The following is a 25,566-nucleotide window of genomic DNA, read 5'->3' as shown; positions in this document are numbered from 1 at the left end:
TTAGCCAGTTACTTCAGTGCAATTCTCTAAACAGTCTGCAATGCAAAATCAATGTATAAAATAAACCTTAATAATTTTGAAGCAAAAATTTTTAAAAACCTTACTTCTGAGTCTGTTTTTGGAGTACCAAATAATACGAATAATTGTTTTAGTATTGTCACCATGATCATTACATTTAAAATGAAATGGCACCTCGGGTACAAAGGATATTCACAAATACAATCAATTATTCTTCCCAGTTTCATTGTGTGGACAAAGGCTTGTAGTAAAGAGTCTTTGTTTTTCTGGTTATTACTATGCCACATCCCCTCCCCTCCTTTTCTTGAGACTGTTTAGTTCTCAGATTTTCTTTTTTGTTTTGCCAAGCAGCCTGTGATCTAAAAACCACTAATGAAGAAAGGATACTTTGTCAGAAAGGTCAAATTGTCAGCCTTTCTGCTCCTGTCCTTCCAAATACAAAAGCCGTCTAACCTCCCTGCTCCATCTGGAGTGACCCACAGAGGGGCTCTGGCTGACACTGTCAATTACTCACACAGATAAGGCGGGCAGAGAAGTTAAGGGGGTGGGTTCAGAGCACATCCTGGGGGGCTGAATGTGGTGTTCCTGTGATCTACACCTCATTTAATAATGTTTTGAACAGAAATAGCTTATTTCTAAAATCAGTTTGTTTTTTTTTTTCTCTAATTTACTGCAAGACCTTTTCCGAGTAGCATAGTAGAAATCATTTTATATCTGATCAAAATCTGGCAAGTAGGGGCGTGACACAAAAAGAAGCATATTTTAAAACTGGCGAATACATAAAAATAGATTGATAGAAGTAATATGATTTTATAATATTGGAAGAAAAAGAACTAAAATAATTCAGTTGAAGTATAGAGGACTAATGAATCTACGTCTCCTATAAAGTATGATTTTAAAGAATAGAGCAACCTTCTTTACTTCCAGGTCTGAGCCATACAGCTGCACATTTGTCATTTCTGTCTAGGTGCCAAAGCTTGCTCGCTTTCTCTCTAAAAGTCCAGCCAATTGATTTAGGAATAATCTTTCCCAAAAAAACATTTTAGCCAATCTCTGCTTGGAAGCTTGATGACCCAGTCAAGACCATGCTGGATTGCACCAGTAGTGCATTCCAGACTAATTCGTACAGTAATTTCTGACTTTATCCAAGCCCCTAATCTCAGTGAATCTCAGTGAGATGATATGAAGAAATGGGAAAGAAAGTTGAAAAAAAATACAGTACACTGTTATCTAGAATGTCTCCTTTGCTTATATTGAGTTCCTGGCTCTATTCCAGGGTCTCTGCCCACACTGTCTCCCTTTGAGTCTCAGAACAGCTCCATGGATACTATTATTATCTCCATTTGTCGAGGTGAAAACTAAGACATGGAAAGATTACATAAGGTCACATGATGGTGGAGCCAGGATTCAAGCCCATGCATTCTGTCCTCAAAGCCAGCACTTTCGGAGTTCCCATTGCGGCTCAGCAGTAATGAACCGGACTAGTATCCATGAGGATTTGGGTTCAATACCTGGCCTCACTCAGTGGGTTAAGGATCCAGCATTGCGGTGAGCTGTGTTTAGGTGGCAGACGCGGCTGGATCTGGCATGCTTGTGGCGTAAGCCAGCAGCTGCAGCTCCACTTGGACCCTTAGCCTGGGAACTTCCATATGCCCCAGGCATGGCCATAAAAAGAAAACAACAAAACAACAAAAACCCCAAAACTTTTGATTTCTACCATCCCATAGGAACCATTTACATGAAATCCTATAAGTCTGAACGGAGAGAGATAGGTGGGGTGGAGAGCTTGAGTGTGTGTCCTTTAATTTTCATTTGTTTGAGGTCTTGAGTTTTAAGATTTTAAGTTCATTAAAACATAGGTTTTAAGAATTAAATAAATGTAGAGGTGGCTGTAGCTAATGGCATCACCAGATAGAATAAATCTATTATAAATCTATCAAGATAAAGATTCAAGTTTTGAATGTCAAGTGAGTCAGGAAGAAAGAGGTAAATGAGAATATTCCAAAAATATATTTTTTTTTCTATTTAACTAAATCATATTATGTCCTTAATTTTCTTTTTCTTTGCTGAAGGGATGGGAGAGACATGGTAGGTTCTGCTACAAAATTGACACCGTCCTTCGAAGCTTTGACCACGCCTCCAGTGGCTACTACTGTCCTCCAGCACTTGTAACCATTACAAATAGGTAAAACCGAAATTTTCTATCAGACACATACTGTACTTTTTTGACATAAGGGCTCTCAGAATGATAAGATCTAGCCATAAGCAGTAACTTGTCAAAATATGAAGGGTACTATATATTAGTGTATTAAATTATTTAAATTATTGATTGAGATGAATTTAAATCATACAATGTTATTCTTAAATTGAATTTTCAGTAACAAATAGTAAAATTTAAGATGACTTTTACTTGCCATGAAGATTTATTAATAGCTTTGCTGATATATTCAGTTGTATTTATATTTTATCTAAGTACTTATAATAGAAAAATTAAATATGAAGAACTTTTTGAATGTAATGACTGTAAGTCATGTGGGGTTTTTTAGAACAAAAGTAAAACTAAGCCGTGGAGGATTTTCAAATGCTTCCCCATTACTTCTTACGTCTGTGTTTAGATTTAGATTTCTCTGTGCCCAGGCGTCTTTATACGGAGAAACTGTGCCTTTTTTTACACTCCATACACTTTGCAGCGTATGTAGCAGGGGATTAAAGTACCCACATCAGAAGAGACCTCAGTGTCACTATCAATGCCAGGAGGACAGTGAGGGCTGGGAGACTGACTCCTCTAAGCTAAAGACAAAACGAGGTAGAACTCTTTAGTGGTTTCACAGGAAACTATATCCACCACGCTAGTCACTTGCTTTTTTAAAAAATATTCATTGAAGACTAGGAAACAGGACAATTGGTACTATTGTCCTCTTACCTCCAAACTTCTTTCCCAGTCTTTCCTCCAAACAATGCGCAGGAATATGCATGCATGCGGACGCACACACATGCACACATAGACAGACAGCATTTGCTAAAATAAGTTGCCTAGTGAAACATTTTATTCTCAGGAGACTCTTTACTTGGGGGTATAGCACCAGCTCTGATGTATCTCAGTGTTGTTTTCGGTCCTACTTTTCTCCTTCCCAGAGTAAATACCAGGGAGAAGGAAGCCTTTAGCCTCAACCTATTCACTCATGCAAAGGGATTCCAGAGCCCCTTGGGCTGTAAGTCCTCCAGTCAATGAATCGACATTGGAATTTATTCAGGAACCTGACCAATGAAGTTATGCTCTTTTGTTAATTATAATTAATTATGTTTTTCACTGAAGAAAACGGGTCTAATTATGTTACCTGCTTTTACGTCTTATTCTTTCCTTTCTTTTTTTGTGTAATATTCGTCAAGTGCCTATCGCATTCCTGGCACTGTGTTAATTACTTTTCATATGTTATCTGACTATGCAAAAAACAACAGTCAAGAGTTTATTTGAAAATTATTTACTGAACATCTATATTGTGAGAGGCATTATATGAAACACTGGCACGCTGTACAAAAGACATAAAAGGCATAGTGTAATTGTCCCAATGCCACTTGCAGGCCAGCCACCAAAGAGATAGAACATAGACATATGAAACCAGTGAAGAAAGTGGAATAACACAATAAATGGATAAACTCAAAGTGACATTCCGGATAGTTTGTAGTGCAAAGTGACCCCAAGTAAGGCAGAAGTTTGTTACAGTTCAAACATTTCGTTTTCTAAGAATCATTTGGGGACCTCATTCAAATGATAGAAAGTGTCTGGGAAAAAACAAAAAACAAAACAAAAAAAACCCTCCTCTATTTCATTTCCCCAAAAACTGGATACAATAGTATGCTGTGAATACTATACATTTTTTTCTTTGCTGAGCTGTATTCAGTAGCCAAAGCTAATTAGTGGCCCAGCTCTAAAGCAGTCTATAGGTAAGTTGGTTTTCATGCCCTCCTCGGTCCCCTGGGTGACCTTGCTCTGGCATGCTACTCAGTCACAATCCAAGCTCAGAGGGACTACACACTAGTCCCAGTGAGTCCACTCTCCCAGGCAGTTTACATGCATGTACACTGCTTCGCAAACATGTCTACATCCAAAGCAATGATTCCAACACAAGACACGCAAGTTGAGGCAAGGAAGGGCTCTATGCTCTTGATTTTTATTCATTCAGATCCTATCAGGTAAGAAACAAAGACCCACACCATACTGTCCTTGGAGTGACAGTACACATTGGAATATTTTTCAACAACATCTTTTGTCTGAGAAGGTTGGGAGTAGATGGAAAGTCTCCTCAGATCCGGGAATATCCACTAGCAGCCTTGGTAATCATTTTCTTCCATTACTGATTTCCTGTTTGAGTTAAGACACTCCTGTCACTCACCGGTACCCAAGCTTGTAGTCACTAATTGATTTTCCACTCTTCTGCACAATGGAGCGACAGATTTGATGGGCACAATTAGAACCACCTGCTACAAATTACGTATTTCTTTTGTTATCAGGCAACTCCTCCTGGCCTAGGACTTTTAACACTTTGTGGAGTAGAGAGGGGAAGAAAAATAAACCCTTATTGCTGAATAACAGAATTTTATTTTCTTGGTGTTACAAAACGTTTTCAGGCCTGGCCATTTTGCTTTCAGACAGAGCACAAATGTAAAACTTGGGTTCCAAAGTTACCATGGATAACTAAATGCATGTACATCTAAAGCTTGAATCAGTCATCCACAGAATATTTGTACAAAATAATCCAAATGACACTCGATTTTGAGAATTTTGCCAAAAGTAAGAACTGCTGCCATATCTCATGTTCTCCTAAGTTTAAAAGTGCATTATTTTCAAGCATTTTTACAGCCCTGCCATTTTCTTGCAACCACCATATCCCTCACTTTTACAGTTTGTTTTTAGTTGTAGTAAAGTATCCATAACATAAAATTTATCATTTGAACTATTTTAAGTGTACAGTGTAGGGCCATTAAGTACATTCATATTACTATGCAACCGGCACCATGATCCAGCTGCAGAACTTTTTTCATCTTCCCAACCTGAAATTCTATATCCATTAAACACTAACTCCTCATCCCCCTGCCCCCAGCCTTTGACGTCCACAGTCCTACTTTCTGTCTCTATGAAATTGATTACTCTAAGGACCCCATAACTGGAATCATATAGTAGCTGTCCTATTGTGCCTGGTTTATTTCACTTAGCGTAATGTGCTCCAGGTTAATCCATGTTGTAGCATGTGTCAGAATTCCCTTCCTTTTTAGGCCAGGGAATAATATTCCATTGTACATTTCACAGTAGTATATTTTCTTTATCCATTCATTCATCAATAGATACAGATGTTTCTACCTTTTGACTATTGTGAATAATGCTGCTATGAATATGAATGTCCAAATATCTTTCAAGTCCCTACTTTCCATTATTTTGTGGTCATATATCTGGAAGTGGAATTTATAGATTATATAATTCTATTTCTAATTTTTTGAGGAACACCCCTACTGTTTTCCATAGGAACTACAAAGTTTTACATTCTCACCAGCAGTGCACTAGGGTTCCAATTATTCCACTTCCTGGCCAGCACTTGTTATTTTCTGTTTTTACCTAATAGTCATCCTAATGGATGTGAAGTGGTATCTCATTGTGGTTTTGATTTGCATTTTCCTAATGACTGGTGATGCTGAGCATTTCATGTGCTTATTGGCAACTGAATATCTTCTTTGGAGAAACGTCTATTCAAGGCTTTCACCCATATTTGAATTGGAGTGTTTGTTCTTTGTCATTAAGATAGAGGAGTTCTTTCTATATTCTGGATATTATTCACTTATCAGATGCATAATTTGCAAATACTTTCTCCTATTCTGTGGGTTTCCTTTTCACTCTGTTGATAGTGTCCTTTGATGCACAAAAGTTTTTAATTTTGATTAAACGCAATTTATCCTTTCTTATTTTGTTGCCTGAGCTTGTGGTGTCTTATAAAAGAAAACATTGCCATATTCAATGTCATGAAAATTTTTTCCTTGTTTTCTTCTAAGAGTTTTATAGTTTTAGTTTATATGTTTGGTCTTTGATCCACTTTGGGTTAATTTTTGTAAATTGTGTAGGGTAAGAGTCCAAGTGCATTCTTTTGTAGGTGTTGTCAGTCTTCCTAACATTATTATTGAAAAGACTGGCCTTTCCTCATTGAATGGTCTTGGCACCTTTGTGGAATATCATTTGACCATACATGCAAGGGTTTATTTCTTGGTTCTCTATTCTATCCCATTGGTCTATGTGTTCATCTTTATGCCACAACGTTTCGATTACTGTACTTTTTTAGTAAGTTTTGAAATCAAGAAGTGTGAGACCTCCAACTTTGTTCTTCATGTTTGTTTTGCTGTTCAGGATCTCTTGAAATTCCATATGAATTTTCTATTTCCATAAAAAATATCATTGGTATTTTGACAAGTATTCCATTCATTTTGTAGATCACTTTCAGTATTATGGACATTTTAACAATAACTCTTCCAGTCCATGAATATAGGAGTTTTTCCCACTTATTTGTATCTTTCATTTCTTTCAGCAATGCTTTGTAGTTTTCAATGTACAAGTCTTTTACTTCCTTGGTCAAGTTCCTTACCAAGTATTTCACTCTTTTTGATGCTGTTATAAGTGGAATTATTTTCCTTTTCAGATTGTTCATCATTAGTATTTAGAAGTGCAACGGAGTTTTGTGTGTTGACTTTGTACCCTGCAATTTGCTGAATTTATTACTTCTAACAGGTGTATTTGGTTTTTTTGGTAGGATGCAGTTAACTTTCTTTTTCAAAACACATTTTGGTTACCCTTCTTAAAATTACACAATGGAAGCAGTCTCACTGGTGTAAATTCAAGCAAGCCAGAAGAATATCAACTAAAAAGTGAAAGTGCCCCCTTACCTCCACTCCTTCTGCCTCGCAATAATCCCACTCCCTTTCCCAAAGGTAACTACCACTAACAGTTTAGAATTTGCTCTTCTAGGTTTATTTCCTGTGTATGTACTAGGTGTATTTTCTAATTCTATATTTTTCTTCTAGTCTTTTGAAAGAAACACTATCCAAAAACTTAACATTTCTAGTTCTTGAGGAATGCCACCAAAAATTTCAAATAGTGACCATGATGCATGCCTCCATTTGAAAACCACTGATATTCTATTGCCATTCTTTTTTAAAAGAAGGAAATTTAAAAATAAATAAATAAATAAATAAATAAAAGAAAGCAGTTTATCATTTTCATATTAATTCAGCAATAAAGTTAGTTATTTGAAAATGGTGTCAAAAATGTTAATAATTGTTTTATTGGGAGAAATACAGTTGCAACTACCCAGTTCAAAGCTGAGTCCCCCCAACTAGATTATTACATATGTGTGTAATTTTTTAAAAATTGAAATGGCCTTCTACTGAAGCTATTTCCAACACATTATGTTTTTTCAATCTCTTGTTTGAGGTACTACAATCATAATCATTAAGTTTTGCCTTCTGCTAAGTACTGTGTTATTCACAGAAGAGAAAGAAACATCTTTTTTTCAGCTACATATGTCACTGGCTATGAAGAAATAAAATGTTAAATTAGAGATTTAAGTATAAAATACCTTTTTTTGAAGCGTGCTTTTTTTTTTTTTTTTGTCTTTTTGCTATTTCTTGGGCCACTCCCACGGCATATGGAGGTTCCCAGGCTAGGGGTCGAATCGGAGCTGTAGCCCCTGGCCTATGCCAGAGCCACAGCAATGCAGGGTCTGAGCCACGTCTGCAACCTACACCACAGCTCACGGCAACGCCAGATCCTTAACACACTGAGCAAGGGCAGGGACCGAACCTGCAACCTCATGGTTCCTAGTCGGATTTGTTAACCACTGCGCCACGACAGGAACTCCAAGCGTGCATTTTTTGATATGTAAAATATTTATTTTGAAATGAAAAAAATGTGTCAGTGTATGCCAAAACTATGTATTGCTCTCTTTGAATTGTATTTTTTAAATTAAAATTTAATGTTTAACATCATGAGCAATAATTTCTTCTCAAACTGATGGAAGTTCAAAATACACTTTTTTACATTGAAAATATACATTTAACTTTTTTAAGAATTATTCTTTTATAAAATTTGATTTTACAAATAGGTACACATAAGCAAAATATTTTAACATTGGTATTTTTCTAAAGAATAACAAACAGTTTTTACTTTAATGAATTCCTTAGAGATAACATGTTATTCTGGTTTAAAAAATAAAATAAAAATATGGACATAGTTTTTTTTTCTTAAATCACAGTAACATTTGAATTAAACAACCTCACTCTGTAAAACAAGACGAAATGTCCAGATATTCTAAAACTCTGGAATATACTCAAATAAAACACAGGCCCAGAAAAGACTTTAAAAGGTCATCTGCTCTATTACTGTAAACCAGAGTTTTCACAACCTTTTTTTTTTGGTCTTTTTGCCATTTCTTGGGCCGCTCCCGCGGCATATGGAGGTTCCCAGGCTAGGGGTCGAATCGGAGCTGTAGCCACTGGCCTACGCCAGAGCCACAGCAACACGGGATCCGAGCCGCGTCTGCGACCTACACCACAGCTCACGGCAACGCCGGATCGTTAACCCACTGAGCAAGGGCAGGGATCGAACCTGCAACCTCATGGTTCCTAGTCAGATTCGTTAACCACTGCTCCAGGACGGGAACTCCAACAACCTTTTAAGTGTTTGAAACCAAATAGTGAAAAAGAATATAAAATATTCTCTTGTTTCTTTATCAGTTGGAAATAGACACTCAAGAGATCGCATGCTCTCTTAGAGTTAATTTCATAGAGTACATTGTTTAGAAAAAAGATATACTTAACTAAATTTTCTTATTAACGATGCCATATTCTAAACTGGACCACGAAAACCAGAGTCCTGTTTTTATTTGAAGGTCATAGGCTATAATGTATGAGTATTATATGCAATTGCTTAAAAGATACAGTTGCCAATTCAAAAAGCAAGCTTTGTATTGTTTTGAACAATGGTAAATTGTTATAAAATAGCAAATCAGAAAGGACTAAATATATCTGAAACCAACGGGGCACAAAAGCAAAGTGTTGTCATGAATAATGATACCAGAGGCCAAACTCTCAGACAGCATTATCTCTCTCCATTATCTGATAAATGCCACAGTAGAAGGTAATGGAAGAACCAGCAATTCTGCCTGGGTTTAGAACCAGCACAATAAATAGTGGTCCAAACCATAGCCTGTATGGCACACTGCCTTGTTGGCCCCCTAGCATTGCTGTTTCAGGCACCAGCTGGGCATGATAAGGATGCTACTCAGCTTCAGAGGAGAGAAGGAAAAACAGATCCAATCTTATGAGAGCATGAACCAGTGGAAGTATAGGAAGACCACAGCACCTAGACCTAAATAGTATTTACTTTTATATACTTTCTTTTTGAAGCATGCTTACATAGGGTTCTGACACTATAATATGATTGAAAAGAACTTTTCCAATCTCAACTGTATGCTATTTAGATTATCAACAGAGTATCTGCAAAAAATATTTACTAAAGCATACACTCTGCAAATATGAGTATCATGGATGCCTAATATCACAAACTATTGCTAGGAATGTTCATAAGGCAGTTAAAAAGCTTGCTTCTTTGGGTTCTTTCCTCTTTTTTTTTTTTTTTGTCTTTTGTTGTTGTTATTGTTGTTGTTGTTGTTGTTGCTATTTCTTGGGCCGCTCCCGCGGCATATGGAGGTTCCCAGGCTAGGGGTCGAATCGGAGCTGTAGCCACCGGCCTACGCCAGAGCCACAGCAACACAGGATCCGAGCCGCATCTGCAACCTACACCACAGCTCACGGCAACGTCGGATCGTTAACCCACTGAGCAAGGGCAGGGACCGAACCTGCAACCTCATGGTTCCTAGTCGGATTCGTTAACCACTGCGCCACGACGGGAACTCCTCTTTCCTCTTTTTCTCCCCTATTTCCTTTGGGGATCCTCTATTCTTGAATGACCCCATTTCTTTTGCTTCCCTTAGCAAGTTACGGATGAGTGGTAATGAAAAAAAAAATGCAAAATTTGATTAAAAAGTCTACTTTGCTTTCTCCTTAGGTTTTCTAGATAATTTCATCAGGCCTTTCCTTTCCCAATGACTCAGCAGGTCTGGTCAAAAGTTATCACTGTTTGAAAGGTGTTTCTTCAAAGCAATATATGTATTGAAAATAAATTTTTCAAAATGATTTCCACCTTAGCTTAAAATTTAAATGCTAGTTAAATTTTAATACATGTTTCTAGTAGGTATTCATGTGGAAGTATGTATACAAATTGTCTAGATTCTGTTTTTGATGCATTCATGCTGGGAAGGGAGCACTGCCACCAGTCAGTGAACACTAATTCATTCAACTGTTTGGGGAATATAGTGGGTGTACTTCCTTGGATTAGTTCCTAGGGTTTTAAATTTATCTTCAGTGAGTATGCACATCTGAACACATTTGAATAAGCCAATGACTCCATGTGCCTGGAAACTGATTTGGGAGACATAAGATTACTACTCCAATCTCTGCTCCATTCTTACCAGGCAAGTGTGGTGGGTGGGTGCATGTAGCTATATGTTGGCAGATACTTATTCAGAAAAACATAATATCCCTCTTTCTCTCTGCTGTCAACTCTCCAGCATATGCATGTTATGGCATGGTGTGTGTCGTGTGACCTAATTACAAAATAGGGCACATGTTGCACCAAGAACACATTGCTAGCTTCTTGGACTTTACTACCTACACTCTGAAACTGGAGCTGGACTCTATTCCTTGAAAGAACTGAGCCCCAACTTTGAGAATCAAATTCTCCTCACTCATACATTTCCAGGAATTGCACTGATGATTAGCACTTATTAATGTTCAGTGTCTTTGGGAATTTTTCTGCTCCACATTTTTCAGAATTCATGAGAAATGCTTAACTGGTGCCATTCTGTGCACCTCATTACGTTTTAATATATATATTTTTTTACCCAGAAACTTATTATAACCATTTCCTTTTTTCCTTCTTAAGGTTCGAACAGGCTTTTATTACCAGTTTGATCAGTAATGTGGTAAAAACGAAGGACACTTATTTTTGGATAGCTCTTCAAGATCAAAACAATACAGGAGAATATACTTGGAAGACAGCAGGACAGAAGTCAGAGCCAGTGCAATACACACACTGGAATGCACGTCAGCCCCGTGAGTAGAGGAGGCTTAACACCACTTCTCCATCCTGTTTTCTTTGTTCAAAATTCCATTCACCTCATGATAGACCTCTTTTGACTCTTCTTCAATGTTTTCTTAATGCCTAAATAACTAAAACCTTACCGTAGGTTCTCAGGGATTGATATATGGCTGGTCATATTTAAAGTGTAATCCATATGAGTCATTTGACAAGTTTAAGGTATAAATTCATTACTTAAGACAACACATGCCTTTGTTAGCAGGAAGCTCAGTTTCTCTCTCCTAAAGTCTTCTCCCCATTCATCCTCATTGTCCAAGAGTCCTAGGGTCTTACTCCATCCAGAATATTGTGTTATACTTCAGAGCATGGTAAATGAGCACACGAGCATATCTAATCAGCTCACAGTCACTGCCAAGTGACTTTGCTATGGCATATTGACCAATTACTTAGGTAACATTCTTGCTAGTCCATCTCCTCCATGGACTTCTATGGTACTTGAGCCAGGATTTCAGAGCTACAGTTCTATTAGTTCACCCTCCTGTGCTTATCTCTGGATCCCAAAGCATGAAACTGTGTTAGGTTAGTACGTTCCAGAGAAACTAACGGCTTCGCCACAATCTACACTTGAACCAGACCTTGTGGGACAAGCTTTAGTTCTTTGTGTTAATCTTAGGTCACCAACCTAGATCCACCATCCCTTTACCTCAATGTAAGCCCTATTTGGATGCGTTTCTTAACCTGTGGATCTCAATCAGGACTACCCAAATAGACATTAGGCAATAGGCTACCTTTAAATTTGTGTCTGGAGGAAATGGGGTAGAGGCCTCGGGCTCTTCCCTGAGGAAAGAGAACTATTAGTTGTATTAATATTACAACTAATATATAACAGCATTATGTCTAACATATAACAATAATTAGTCAAAGGACTAAATATACCAATTAAAAGAGATTTTTAGAGTGCTTCAAAATCCAAGACCTAAGTAAATGTTTTCTACAAGAAACCCACTTTGAAAATAAGGACAGATATAAGAATGGAGAAGGATATTCATGTGAACATTAATCACATGAAAGCAGGGATCGCTATATTAATTTGATGCAGAGGAGACTTCAGAACAAGAAAAGTTTTCAGGGATAGAAATAGACATTACACAAAGATAAAGGAGTCAGTACTAAAAAAGATATAACAATCCTTAATGTGTATGTCTCTAACAACAGAGTAGTGAAATATATGAGGGGAAAGCTGATAGAACCGCAAGGAGAAATAGATAATTCTACCATTATAGTTACAGACTTTAACAACCCTCTATCAGAAATAGATCCAGCAAATATAAAATCAATAAGGACAAAGTTAAACTCAACAGCACTGTCAATCAATGGATATGATTGATATTTATATATTACTTCATCCAACAAGAGCAACAGCAGATGACACATTCTTCTCAAATTCACATGGAACATTCACTAATATAGACTATACTCTAGGTCATAAAACATACTTTAACAAATTTAAAAGAATAGACGTCATACATTGTCTGCTCTCAAATCACATGAAGTTAAACCAGAATTCAATAACAGAAAGATATCTGAAAAATTCCAAAATACTTGGAGATTAGGTAATGGACTTCTAAATAACACATGGGTCACAGAAAAAAAATCTTAAGAGAAATGTTTAAATATTTTAAATTAAATGAAAATATATTTGTGAGTTACAGAGAAAGCAGGCCTTAGAGGGAAATTTATAGTACTGAGTGTGTATAGTAGACAAGAAGAAATATTTAAAATCAGTAATCTAATCACTAGAAAAAGTAATTCCACTTTATTTAGGAAACTAGAAAAAGAAGAGCAGATTAAATCCAAAGTAAGTAAAAGAAAATAAATAATAAGAATTAGAACTGAAATCAATGAAATTAAAAACAGGAAATCAACAAAGAAAATCCATGAAACCAAAAGTTGGTTTTCTGAGATCAATGAAATTGATAAACCTCTAGATAGGATCACTAAGAAAAAAGAGAGTATACACAAATTACTAATATTATAAGTGGAAAAAAGAGAGAGAGAGACATCACTACAGATCCCATGGACATTAAAAGGATAATAAAGGAGTATTATGAGCAACTTTATTATTTTTTTTTCTTTTTAGGGCCACACCTTAGGCATATGGAAGTTCCCAGGCTAAGGGCTGAACCAGAGTTACAGCTGCAGGCCTACACAGCAGCCAAAGCAATGCTAGATCCAAGCCATGTCTGCAACCTACAATGCAGCTTGCAGCAATGTCAGATCCTTAATCTAGTAAGCAAGGCTGGGGATCAAACCTGCATTCTCATGAATACTAGTCTGATTCTTAACCCACTGAGCCCACAATGAGAACACCCACTGACCACAACAGGAACTCCCACAAGCAACTTTATGTGCACAAATTTGATAACCTAGATGAAAGCAATTCTTTTAAAGACACAGGCTGCTAAAACTCACACAAGAAGAAATAAACTATTGGAATTGACTTACATCTATTAAAGAAACTGAATCAGCAATTCATAATGTTCCAAAAGAGAAAGCACCATGCTTATATGAGTTTAACTGGTCAATTCTACCAAACATTTAATGAAGAAATTATATGAGTTCTCTACAATCTCTTCCAGAAGACAGAAGCAGATGGAATGCTTCATAACTCATTCTATGAGGTCAACATTGCCCTAATACCAAAGTCAGACAAAGATATTACGAGAAAGTAAAACTATATACCAATATCTCTCATGAACATAGAAACAAAAATCTTCAACAAAATATCAACAAATTGAATCCAACAATGTATAAGGAGAATTATACACCATGACCAAATGAGATCTATCTCAGGTATGCAAAACTGACTCAACATTTGAAAATCATTAATGTTATCCATCAAATCAATAGGCTAACAAAGAAAAATGACATGATCATCTCAATAGATGGATAAAAAAACATTTGGCAATTCAATATCCATTTATGTTAAAAAATTTAACAAACAAGGAATAGAGGGGAATTTCCTCAGCTTCGTAAAGAACATCCACAGAAAACTCACACTATCACGCTTAATGGTGAAAAACTAGAAGCTTTCCCACTAAGCTCAGGAACAAGGCAAGGATGTCTCTTATCAACATTTCTTTTAAACACTATACTAGGAGTCCTAGCTCATGCAATAAGACAAGAAAAACAAATAAAAGGCAAACAGATTGGAAAAAAAGAAATAAAACTTTGTCATAGATGATGTGATTGTCTATGTAGAAAATTAGGATCAATAAAAAATTTCCTAAAACTGAAAAGAAATTATATAAATTTGCAGGATACGAAAATTTTTAATGTTTTATTATAAACCCTTCTTACATGTGTTTGTGACTGTCTCTCAAGGCTTTACTACCTTCAAACAGGGCATAGATGATTTTCTGCATTTTGACCCCTCTGCATTAACCAGTCTGCCAATAATTGTTAATTTACTGACTCTCTTGCTAAATATTGACTGAAAAACACAAGGAAAAACCTTCAGAGCAGGGAAGCATCTGTTTATCGGGCATCCACAGGGAACACCCTGGTTCCTTTCCTACTTCTTTCCAGAATACATCTAATCTATGTATTGCTTAGCTTATTATGCTCCTTTCCTATAGTTTTCTTTTCTTTCTTTTTTAATTCTTATAGCAGTATATAAAATTAATGTACAAAAGTCAATTGCTTTTCTGTACACCAGCAATGAAAAGGAGAAACTTAAAATTGAAAACAGGAGTTCCCATTGTGGCTCAGTGAAAATGAATCTAACTGGCATCCATGAGAATGAAGGTTTGATTCCTGGCCTTGCTCAGTGGGTTAAGGATCTGGTGTTGCCATGAGCTGTGGTGTAGGTCACAGACTCTGCTCAGATCTGGTGTTGTTGTGGCTGTGGCATAGGCTAGCGGCTACAGCTCCAATTCTACCCCTAGCCTGGGAACCTCCATATACTGTGGGTGTGGCCCCAAAAAGACAAAAAAATTAAAAATTAAATTAAATTAAAAACATACTACATTAGCACTCCCCAAAATGAAATTTTTAGGTATTAATATAACAATATGTACAAGATCTGTAGAGGAAAACTATAAACTTTAATGACATAAATCAAGAAGAATTAAATAGAGATTCCATGTACATAGATAGACTCAATATTGTCAAGATGTCAGTATTACACAGATTGACTGATAGATTCAATGCTATCCCAGTCAAAAACCCAGCAAGTTGTTTTGTGGATATTGACAACAAACTGGTTCTAAAGTTATATGAAGAAGCAAAATACCCAGGATAGCCAACTCAGTATTAAAGGAGAAAAACAAAGTCAAAGGATTGACACTACCTTATTGTATTCAAGCCTTATTATAAATCTACAGTAATTAAGATGATGTGGTTTGGAGGGAGGAAGACAAATAAATCAATAGGACAGGATGAAAAGTCTAGAAATATGCTGATACAAAAATAGTCAACTGATCTTTGGAAAACAAACAAACAAACAAAGAATCTGGACACAGAGCTTACACACTTACAAAATTAACTTAAAATGGATAATAGACCTCAATATAAAACACAAAGCTGGAATTCCCGTCGTGGCCCAGTGGTTAACGAATCCGACTAGGAACCATGAGGTTGCAGGTTCGATCCCTGCCCTTGCTCAGTGGGTTAAGGATCTGGTGTTGCCGTGAGCTGTGGTGTAGTTTGCTGACGTGGCTTCGATCCCACGTTGCTGTGGCTCTGGCATAGGCTGGCAGCTACAGCTCTGATTTGACCTCTAGCCTGGGAACCTCCATATGCCTCGGGAGTGGCCCAAGAAATGGCAAAAAGACAAAAAAAAAAAACCCCACAAAGCTTTAAAGCTCCCTTTGGATAACATAATAGAAAACCTACATGACCTTGGATATGGTGATGACTTTTTAGACACAAAACCAAAAGCAAAACCCATGAAAGAAATAATTGCTGAGCTAGATTTCATTAAAACTAAAATGTCATTAATACCTGTGCTCTGAGAAAGATAATGTCATGAGAATGAGAAGATAAGCCACAGATGGGGAGAAAATATTAGTAAAAACCACATGCAATGAAGGACTGTTACCTAAACTATACAGAGAACTCTTACAATTCAACAATAAGTAAAGAACTCAATTTTAAAATGGACAAAAATCTTGAACATAGGTATATATATATATACACATGGAAAGTAAGTATATGAAAACATATTCAATATTATATGTCATTGAAAAATTGCAAATTGAAACAAGATACTGCTACACTCTTTAAAATAACTAAAATCCAAAACATTGACAACACCAGATGCTGGTGAGGATTTGGAGCAACATGAACGCTCATACATTGCTAGTGGGAATGCAAAATGGTGTAGCCAATTTCAAAGACAGTTTGGCAGTTTCTTAACAAAAATAAATGTACTCTTACTGTATAATCCAGCACTCGCACTCTTTGGTGTTTACCCAAGTGAATTGAAAACTGATGTCTGCACAAAGACCTGCATACAGATTTTTAATAGAAGCTTTATTCATACTTGCCAAAACTTGCAAGCAATCAAGATGTCCTTCAGTGGATGAGTGAAAAAACTGTGTTACATGCAGACAATGGAAAATTATTCAGTGCTAAAAAGAAGTGAGCTATCAAGTCATGAAAAGACAAGGAGGAAACTTAAATGTATATTATTAAGTGAAAGAAGCCAATCTGAAAAGGCTGTGTAATTCCAAGTCAATGACATTCTGGAAAAGGCAAAACTAAGGAGGCAATAAAAAGACTAGTGGTTTCTAGGGGTTAGAGGAAGGAGGGGTTTATAGGCAGAGCACAGAGGATTTGCGGCAGGGGGCTGGGGGGAGTGGTGGTGTGGAGTGGGCAGTGAAACCATTCTATAGGATATCGCAATGGTGGATATATGTCATTATACATTTGTCCAAACCCATAGAATGTACAATACCAAGAGTCAACCCTAATGTAAACCATGGGTTTGGGGTGATAATGATGTGTCAATGTAGGTTTTAACAAATACATCATTGTAGTATGAGATGTCAATAGTAGTGTATGTGGGGCATGAGGTATATGGAAAGTCTGTACTTTCCGCTCAATTTTTCTGTGAACCTAAAAGACTTTAAAATATATGGTTTATTATTTTAAAAAAAAACATAATTTTACAAGATGCATATTAGATGCATGAAGTTAGGACAAATTAGGTTTTTTGTGTATAACCATAGGTTTAGGAAATTTATATAGAAACCAAAGATTGCATAGGTCTAAACAAGAAACATCACATTCACTCAATAAGCAGTCTTCTCATTCTATAAGTGTATGAGTGTTATTAAAAAACAGAGAATAGTAAAGTTCCATGACATACTACTATTGGGGAAAAAATTCAGATATCATTTCTAATATACTTTGGAATTTTGTTAGGAATGTCTATACCTGTCAAAATAAACTAATACATTGTGAGTAGACAAAATTCCTAGTTTTTAATGTTATCTTCCTGGGGGCATATTTGGATGTCTAAAATTTAGAATTGAAGCAGAACTTCTTGTCATTCTTAAGTTTCTGCTGTAATTTATTTGAGTGGCACTATTCTTTTCTCTTTTCCCTGAAGCAAAAATAATATCGTGATGCTCAGTTTGGCTGCTCAGGCTGATTGACATTGAGTAAATTGTCTCTGAATAAGATGAAAATGTAAATCTTTTTTTGAAGAAAATAGCAATATAAAAGCCCCTGTGTCTCCTTTTTTCTTTTAAATTGCAGTTTGCAGAAATACCATCCTAAATCACATTTTTTTCCCTGCCTGTCACAAAAGAATCCATTAACTTGGTCCCCATGTCAGAATCTTAATCCAGACCATACTGACTATATAAATTGACCACTGAACAGAAAGTCTGCAGCTTTTTATAAACCCAGCAAAGTCTCTGTCCTTATGTCATATCATCAAAATATTCAATCTGTGATGGAATCATAGTTCTGCCATTTTTTCAGCTTTGTATTATGTTCACCAAATAGTATAATGAACCACCATACATACCCATCACCCAGTGTCATCAATTATCAATGTGTGGTCAATCTTGTTTCATCCATACTCCCACCACACCCCCAAATCCCATATTTTTTCATATAAATTCTAGATAGCATATTTTTCATCTATAAATGTTTCAGTATTAGCTCTAAAAGATAAAGACTCCTTTTTTAGAAACATGAATATAATGTAGTTATTACAACTAAAAGCAATTACTATGATTCCATAATTTGAGTTAATGCTCAAATTTCTAAATGACTCATAACTATTATATAATGTCTTTTACAGTTGGAATCAAGATCCAAAAAATGTTCATTCACTGTAATTGGTTGATAGATTACCTGTTTTAATCTCTTGGTTTCCCTCTTCTTTGTCCCTTCCATTATAAAAAAAAAATTATTTGCAGATGCAAATGTGTTGTTGGTCTTATAGAGTTTCCTGCAGTTTGGGCTTTTTGAATGGGTCCCCATAATACATTTAAAACATGTTACTCTATTCTTTTTATATTGTATAAAATTGACATTGTTATTCTTAAAAAGTTAGAATCAGAGGCCAGATTCAGGTCAGACATTCTTATTTTTTTGGAAAGACCATTTCACAGATGGTTGTGTAATCCATCTGGAGGCACAAAATATCCAGTTTTTTCACTATTTGCAATGTTGGAAGCCATTAATGATTTATGTCTAGATCCATTGATTCATTAGGGATTTTTTCATAGCTTCATAGCTAGGTTATTTCTATAAAGAGGTAATTTCCTTCTATCCTTACTAAAACAACAACAAAGAGACTATGGCACTTGGTATTTTAAGGGAAGTAATCATTCAGATAAAACAGAAAAAACAGTTTTAATCCATACTAACTAATGCCACTGATTAAAGGGCAAGATGATAAATAGGGCCTTTCTCATTTGGAGAGAAGCTAATGCATTAGAAACTAACATGTACTTTGTACCTAAAGATTCAGTATAAATGAAGGTTGCTCTGTGGTGAAAGACAACAAGTTAACCCATCCTTTAAGACATTCAAAAAAAGCTTTTCCAAGTTATATTGGAGTTTCACAGGTGTTTCATAGAGAAAAAGAAACTGAGATCACAATTTTGCATCCATCCATAACTCAGGCTCTGGAACAAAGTTTTGCATTTCCAGATCTAGATACCACTGCAGAAAAGTTGTGTTTCACTCCTGGGGTAATTCCAGAGCATTTATCCCAATTGTCCCAAGTCAGTGGAAATTTTCTGTCAGTGACAAGGATAATGGGATCCCAGTAGAGTAAGTCAGATCTGTTTTCTTGAAAGTGCCCTACACATGGTAAGGAGAAGCCTGTCCTGCCCCCAGATAGATAGTTATCCATTTTAGGCTCATCAGAGTACTGAAGTGACTAACACACAAATGAGGGTGAACTGAGCCTCATTTCTGAGCACCCTTTTGGTATTTCCATATCTTTTTATAATTATATAAGTAACTCATAAATTGTAAAGATGTGATAGTAGATCTTCAAGGAAATGTGATGGTCTCACAAAGAGACGTATAACCAGGGTAAAGAGAGGAGCATAATCTGAGGGGGAAATTAAGTCATACACTCAACAGCTATTTATTGCATGTCCACCTTCTCTGTACTTTGGCATTGTCTCATTGTAGACTCAGTTAAATCTGGTTTCAAATTCCAGATCAAACCCTCAGGAACTACACAATCCTAGCTAGACAAGTTACTACACCTTTGTGCCTTAGTTTTTCCGTTAACAAATTGTAGATACAATTATCCACCTCAAAGAGTGTTTGAAGTTAAATAGAGAAAAAGTCATGTGAAATGCCTAACATGGTATTGGGTAGATATGCAGAACTCCATGAAAGCTCACCGTCCCTGCCCCAATAGCTTCACTTTTCTCTGTGGCAGAGGAGAGGAGAGAGATGGAACGTGGCTAGGGCTGAGGGCTTGAGATTAAGGATGTGAAAGGATGGTCGCAGGGAATAGGAAATAAGCAGACAGTCTCAGTGAAAATAATTGTCTGGGAGTTCCTGTCATGGCTCAGCAGTTAATGAACCCATCTAGCATCAATGAGGACATGGGTTCGATCCCTGGCCTTGCTCAGTGGGTTAAGGATCCAGTGTTGCCGTGAGCTGTGGTGTAGGTCGCAGACATGGCTTGGATCCCGAATTGCTGGCGGCTACAGCTCCGATTGGACCCCCTTGCCTGGGACCCTCCATGTGCCTTGAGTGTGGCCCTAAAAAGACAATAAGACAAAAGAGGAAGAAGAAGAAGAAGAAAATTGTCTGAAGGCCCAGTTATGGTTCCCTCCTTTCTTGAGGCCACAAATAGGTTTTGCTTGTTTGTTTTCAGGTATTTGTTTGGAGAGGTGAAAGATGGAAGTTCTCCCAGCTGCTCTGTTCTATTGACTCTATGGCTAGATAGTGTTGCCAAAATTGAAGGGACTATAATAGTGAATTGGAATTTCTTAACTGATCAAAAATGTTCCCATTCATGTTTAACAGAGAGAGTAAAGAGGGGTAAAGGGAGGTTAAGGCAAGTAAAGAGAATCTGTTCAAATGTGAGATTCACCATTAAGGGACTGGATGATAGTTGTTATTCTCCAATGGGAAATGAGTTCTCAAACTTGAGAACAATTTCTCTGGGAGGAAAACCACCTCTGCTCTTTCCCACACCCTGCTCTGATTATTTGGCTTTACAAGCATCCCCACAACGTAAGATTATAAATTTGGTTTATATCTCCCTTAGCCCAGTCTCCCTTTATTATACCACTTTACTGCTTCTTTGGGGCTGAGATGCTAAAATTTAGGTCAAATGTTCCATTAAGTTAACCACTTTAGAATACCAATAACACCCCTGCAGCACTTTTCATCTTCATAGCAGTTCACAAATATCTCCTTCTTCACTAATGAAGATGAGTTGAATATCCAGTGTCTAAAACCAAAGCTATTTAATCATTGTCTGATGTGGGAAAGTAAGACAAAATGCAAGACCAACAAAAAAGTATATTACATTTTAAACTTGCTGATTTGAGCTTTTTAAAAATTTTTTGAACATGCAGGCAGAACTTGTGCCACAAAAAAATCCCAGCTTCTGTAATGAAATCAGGCAAAATAAGAATAGAAGCAACATCTTAGGGATGGTTTTAGTCCTTCATATCTTTCAAGGAGCTTTTTATTCTGCTGTATATATGTATATATATATGTGTGTGTGTGTATATATATGTGTGTGTGTATATATATATATATATATATATATATATATATATATATATAACTGGGTTACTTTGCTGTACAGCAGAAATTGACAGGACATTGTCAATCAACTATAATAATAATAAAAAATCACTTTATTCAATTTTCTTGAAACCCATGGAAGAAAAAGAATTACTGCCACCATGTTTTAGACAAGGTTTTCTGTGATTAATTAACCTGTTTGAGTTTTGAGATACTAACTAGTTGTGCTGGGACTAGAACCCCAGACTTTAGGCCTCAAGTCAAAGGCTGCTGGGAAGGAAGGATGGAGGAATCTGGTGGGAGTGCATGTTTTCCCTGTTCTTTCAACTAGAGCAACTCCATTCATATATAGGTTTCCAGCTTCTTCATGGATTTCCACACTTCAACTTCATTAGGATTTCACTGCACAGAGATTGTGGGCTGCATACCAAAATTACACTCAACAGGGCTGCCATGCTCCGTTCATGGCAGGGGCAGTGGCACACTTCCTCTCTCCCCCTGCCTGGAGAGAGGAAGTCCTCCATCTTGAACACCGACTAGCTCTTCTGGCCAGTGGAGACAACTGATGGCCTTTGTATGGACCTCTCTTGACTGCCATTTCTTCTCTATGTCATGCAATCATATTTTCTTGTTTATGACTGGTCATTTTGACCTTTGTGGGTCTCTTTGAGGCATCATCTTGCAAGCACACATAGGACTGTGAGCTTCCTGCAGATGGCCGTGATGAGTGGTGTCTAACACAGGGTGTGCACACAGGATTGCTGAAGACACAGACACTCATTTTTGAGTGTCCTTATTCTTTTCTCCTCTTTTATGAACTCTTTTTCATTCTTTTAGGAGAGGCTCTTAGTCCATCTTCTCCTATCTTCTTCCTTCTCATTTCCACCCCTCATTTCCCTTCTCTTTAGGCTTTCTTTCAGCATAAAAGAACAAAAACGTGGCTGGCAAGGATCATGCCAATTACCCTACATCTACAAAAATTGGAGCCATTATTTCTGAAAGGAAATCAGGCAAGACCTAATCACAAGTGACTATGTTTTTTTAAAGAGCTTTTAGGTCTGGAATTGTCACAAGTTTTCAGATGCTTCATCTATGATTGCTTGCTTTTTTACAAGCATCCCTTAAAAACTCTTTTCTCCTTTTCATTCTTCAAAAATGAACTCAAATGCCACTTCCTGCAAATGCTTTGCTTATAGAGCGCAGAGGTAGACTCCATCACCCCCTCTGAAATCTCCCCACAGAAATTTTATCACACCATTGCTACAGCACTTCACACATTGTTTGCTACAATTAATTGTTTATTGGTCTGTGTCTCACACGAAACTAAGAGCTGGATTTTGTTTGTTTTGTTTTGTCCTTCTTTCTCTAGCAGCTAATAATATACAGCCTAGTCTGGTATGTAGATGAAGATGCACAATTTTGCTGTTGTTGAACCATTGATTTAGTTTATTAAATGATCGCTCTAGATTCAAGAAAAAAGAAGCTCATTTTTACTCAATTTTTATTCTATTTTTGGAATGGGATTGTTTTCTACTATTCACTGAAGTTTGACATGTATTTTTTAGCTGCCTTGTGAGTTGTATAGGGTTGATGATCAACTTGAGACTCTTATAGAAATTGTTTCTATGGAAGAATGTTTCATTTTCCAAAATGTTCAAAAATACACAAAAGAATAAAATGGAGTTTGTCCATAACGTGATGGTCTTTCCCTTTTCCCTGATGTCTGCCCCCATTCCTGCCCCCAGAATTTTACCCCATTTAGAATATACCATATTCTCTCCACTCTCCCACAATGTACAGTTTGGTTTTCTGTTGTGTACCTTGAAGTCTGCCTTACTCTATCATTTATGTATTTTTCCCTATTGAATCTACTTCTCAGAGGACCAGCACCATGCATTTTTCAACACTGATATTTCACAGTAGGTTTTCAAAACACAGTGTACAGAGTAGGTCTTCAATAAATAGGGAGTTAATTTTTTCTCCTCAAAGGTACAGGGATGTTGGCATTTGATGAGATATAGGGAATATTTTGGTCCCAAGATAGAACAGTGCCTGGTTTCCCATCATTTGCCATCTGAGCTCAGAATGCCCAAATTTAAGGCTTCATAGTCTCTCTTCTCTCACTTTTCCATCTTCTATTCTTTTCTTCAGAGATAAAGAAAAATGAGATGATCATGCCAATAAGGCATCCTTTTTCATCTTTATGTTCTTGTCTGGGTGCTTCATTATGAGATGTTAATTATTCAACACTCTAAAGAGCTGTCTTCTGAGCACAAAATGTTCTAGTCATCTGGAATTAAAAAGTGTTGTTTTCTGCTTTTTAGGCTACAGTGGTGGCTGTGTTGTCATGAGAGGAAGGAGTCCCCCTGGTCGCTGGGAAGTGAAGGACTGTAGATACTTTAAGGCAATGTCCCTGTGCAAGCAGCCAGTGGAAAATGGGGAGAAAACTGAGCAAGAAGAGAGATGGCCCTTTCACCCCTGCTATTTGGACTGGGAGTCAGAGCCTGGCCTGGCCAGTTGCTTCAAGGTGATGTCAAGTTTACACGGGCATTCTCATTGGGACCAACATTATTTCAATTCTGTCCATGTGTCCCAAATTCCTTTATTCCAAAACTGTGCCTGGCACACAGCAGGTACTAAGTTAATTTTTTGGCTGTCTCTATCCTTTCAGTTATATTCCAAAATAATTTTTAAGTCAAAAGCTTGACAAATCTCTAGTGACCTTGAAGGCCTCCTCACAAGGACTGATTTCAAGGTCCTAGTCAATACTGTTCAATTGCATATACCAAATGAGCTAGGCAGACACTCGCTGAGTATTGAAATGGGACAACTCCACAGTTTATAAGCAAATGAATAAAGTCCTTATTATGGAATAATACCATTCTGCTGCCAAGAATATCTTTTTCAGCTTTTGATGATCAAAGATATATATATATATATATATGTATGTAAACATCTTTTTACACATCAGCTTTAGAGCCTAGATTTAAATCAGCTATCTACAGTCTTCTTCATAGAATCACAAAAACATATGTAGTTTTATCTTTGGTTCATTTTATAAACAGAGATTTCAAAATCCTGGATGAAAGTTCTTCTCTGGCCCATGGCGCATGCAGAGCCAAATGGAGACAGGCTTCATCTCTAGAGACACTGCAGTCTCATGGATGACCTGAAACACCTGTTAATGCACTCAGTTTAAGTGTACACACATATAATCCTACATTAAATTCATGGAATAATAGGCCCAGAAGTGACCTCACAGAGCAATAAGTTAAAACTTAGAAATGAGCGAACCGAATGAGTGAGATGAAATGATTTGCCCAAGATCACAATTATTGACTGACAGAATTGAAATAACTGGTTTGGGGGCTCCCGGTCCAGTGCTTTTTCTACTATATATCACCCTGATGTGTCAACAAATACATGTTTGATGGGTATAGCAGTAGGACTTATGAATTTAAAGTGATTTGAGAAAAGGTTCCCAGAGGAGGTGAGTTTTGACATATAATTTAAAAGATGGAAAAGCTGTGCTATGGTCCATGGGACTGGCAAGGTTATTCATTCTGGTCTCAGCAAATCAGAACCTGGTGAAGCCTGGCCGCAGGGTGCCTGCCTGGCATCAGACTCAAGCATAAGTGTCGGGAAGTTAAAAATGAGGAGGGTGCAGAGGCCCAGAATCTGAGGCTCTGGGTCTTTGGTTCCTTATCCTTGACCTTAAATAAAGTCAAAAAGCAGACCCTCCATTTGACTGACTTCTTCCTGCTACTGTGAGGATAGCTGAGAAACAGCAGAGAATTTAGGCACAGTTAAGAACCAAAGACCCTAGAAATATTCCTGCCCTAGGTCCCAGGTTTCATTTCTCATTTCTTTTTTTTTTGTCTTTTTGCCTTTTCTAGGGCCGCTTCCCTCAGCATATGGAGGTTCCCAGGCTAGGGGTCGAACTGGAGCTGCAGCCACCGGCCTGCACCAGAGCCACAGCAATGCAGGATCCGAGCCACATCTGCAACCTACACCACAGCTCGGGGCAACGCTGGATCCTCAACCCACTGAGCAAGGCCAAGAATCGAACCCGCAACCCCATGGTTCCCAGTTGAACTCGT

The 25,566-nt window shown here is 37.1% G+C and overlaps 1 protein-coding gene across 2 annotated transcripts in view; it reads left to right on the top strand.

Annotated features, from left to right (window-relative positions):
- The window catches only part of PLA2R1 (phospholipase A2 receptor 1), a 126,238-nt gene that overhangs the window by 56,299 nt on the left and 44,373 nt on the right, over positions 1–25,566 (top strand). For both annotated transcript variants that reach the window (XM_047772711.1, XM_047772710.1), the window contains exons 10-12: positions 2,091–2,203; positions 11,060–11,229; positions 23,791–23,993. In XM_047772711.1, the coding sequence (XP_047628667.1) occupies positions 2,091–2,203; positions 11,060–11,229; positions 23,791–23,993 (486 nt within the window). The remainder of the gene's footprint in view (positions 1–2,090; positions 2,204–11,059; positions 11,230–23,790; positions 23,994–25,566) is intronic.

This window comes from Phacochoerus africanus, chromosome 3 (genome assembly GCF_016906955.1).
Source record: "Phacochoerus africanus isolate WHEZ1 chromosome 3, ROS_Pafr_v1, whole genome shotgun sequence".
Taxonomy (NCBI): domain Eukaryota; kingdom Metazoa; phylum Chordata; class Mammalia; order Artiodactyla; family Suidae; genus Phacochoerus; species Phacochoerus africanus.
Note: the sequence above shows the minus strand (reverse complement) of the source record. Positions and strands in the feature narration are given on the sequence as shown.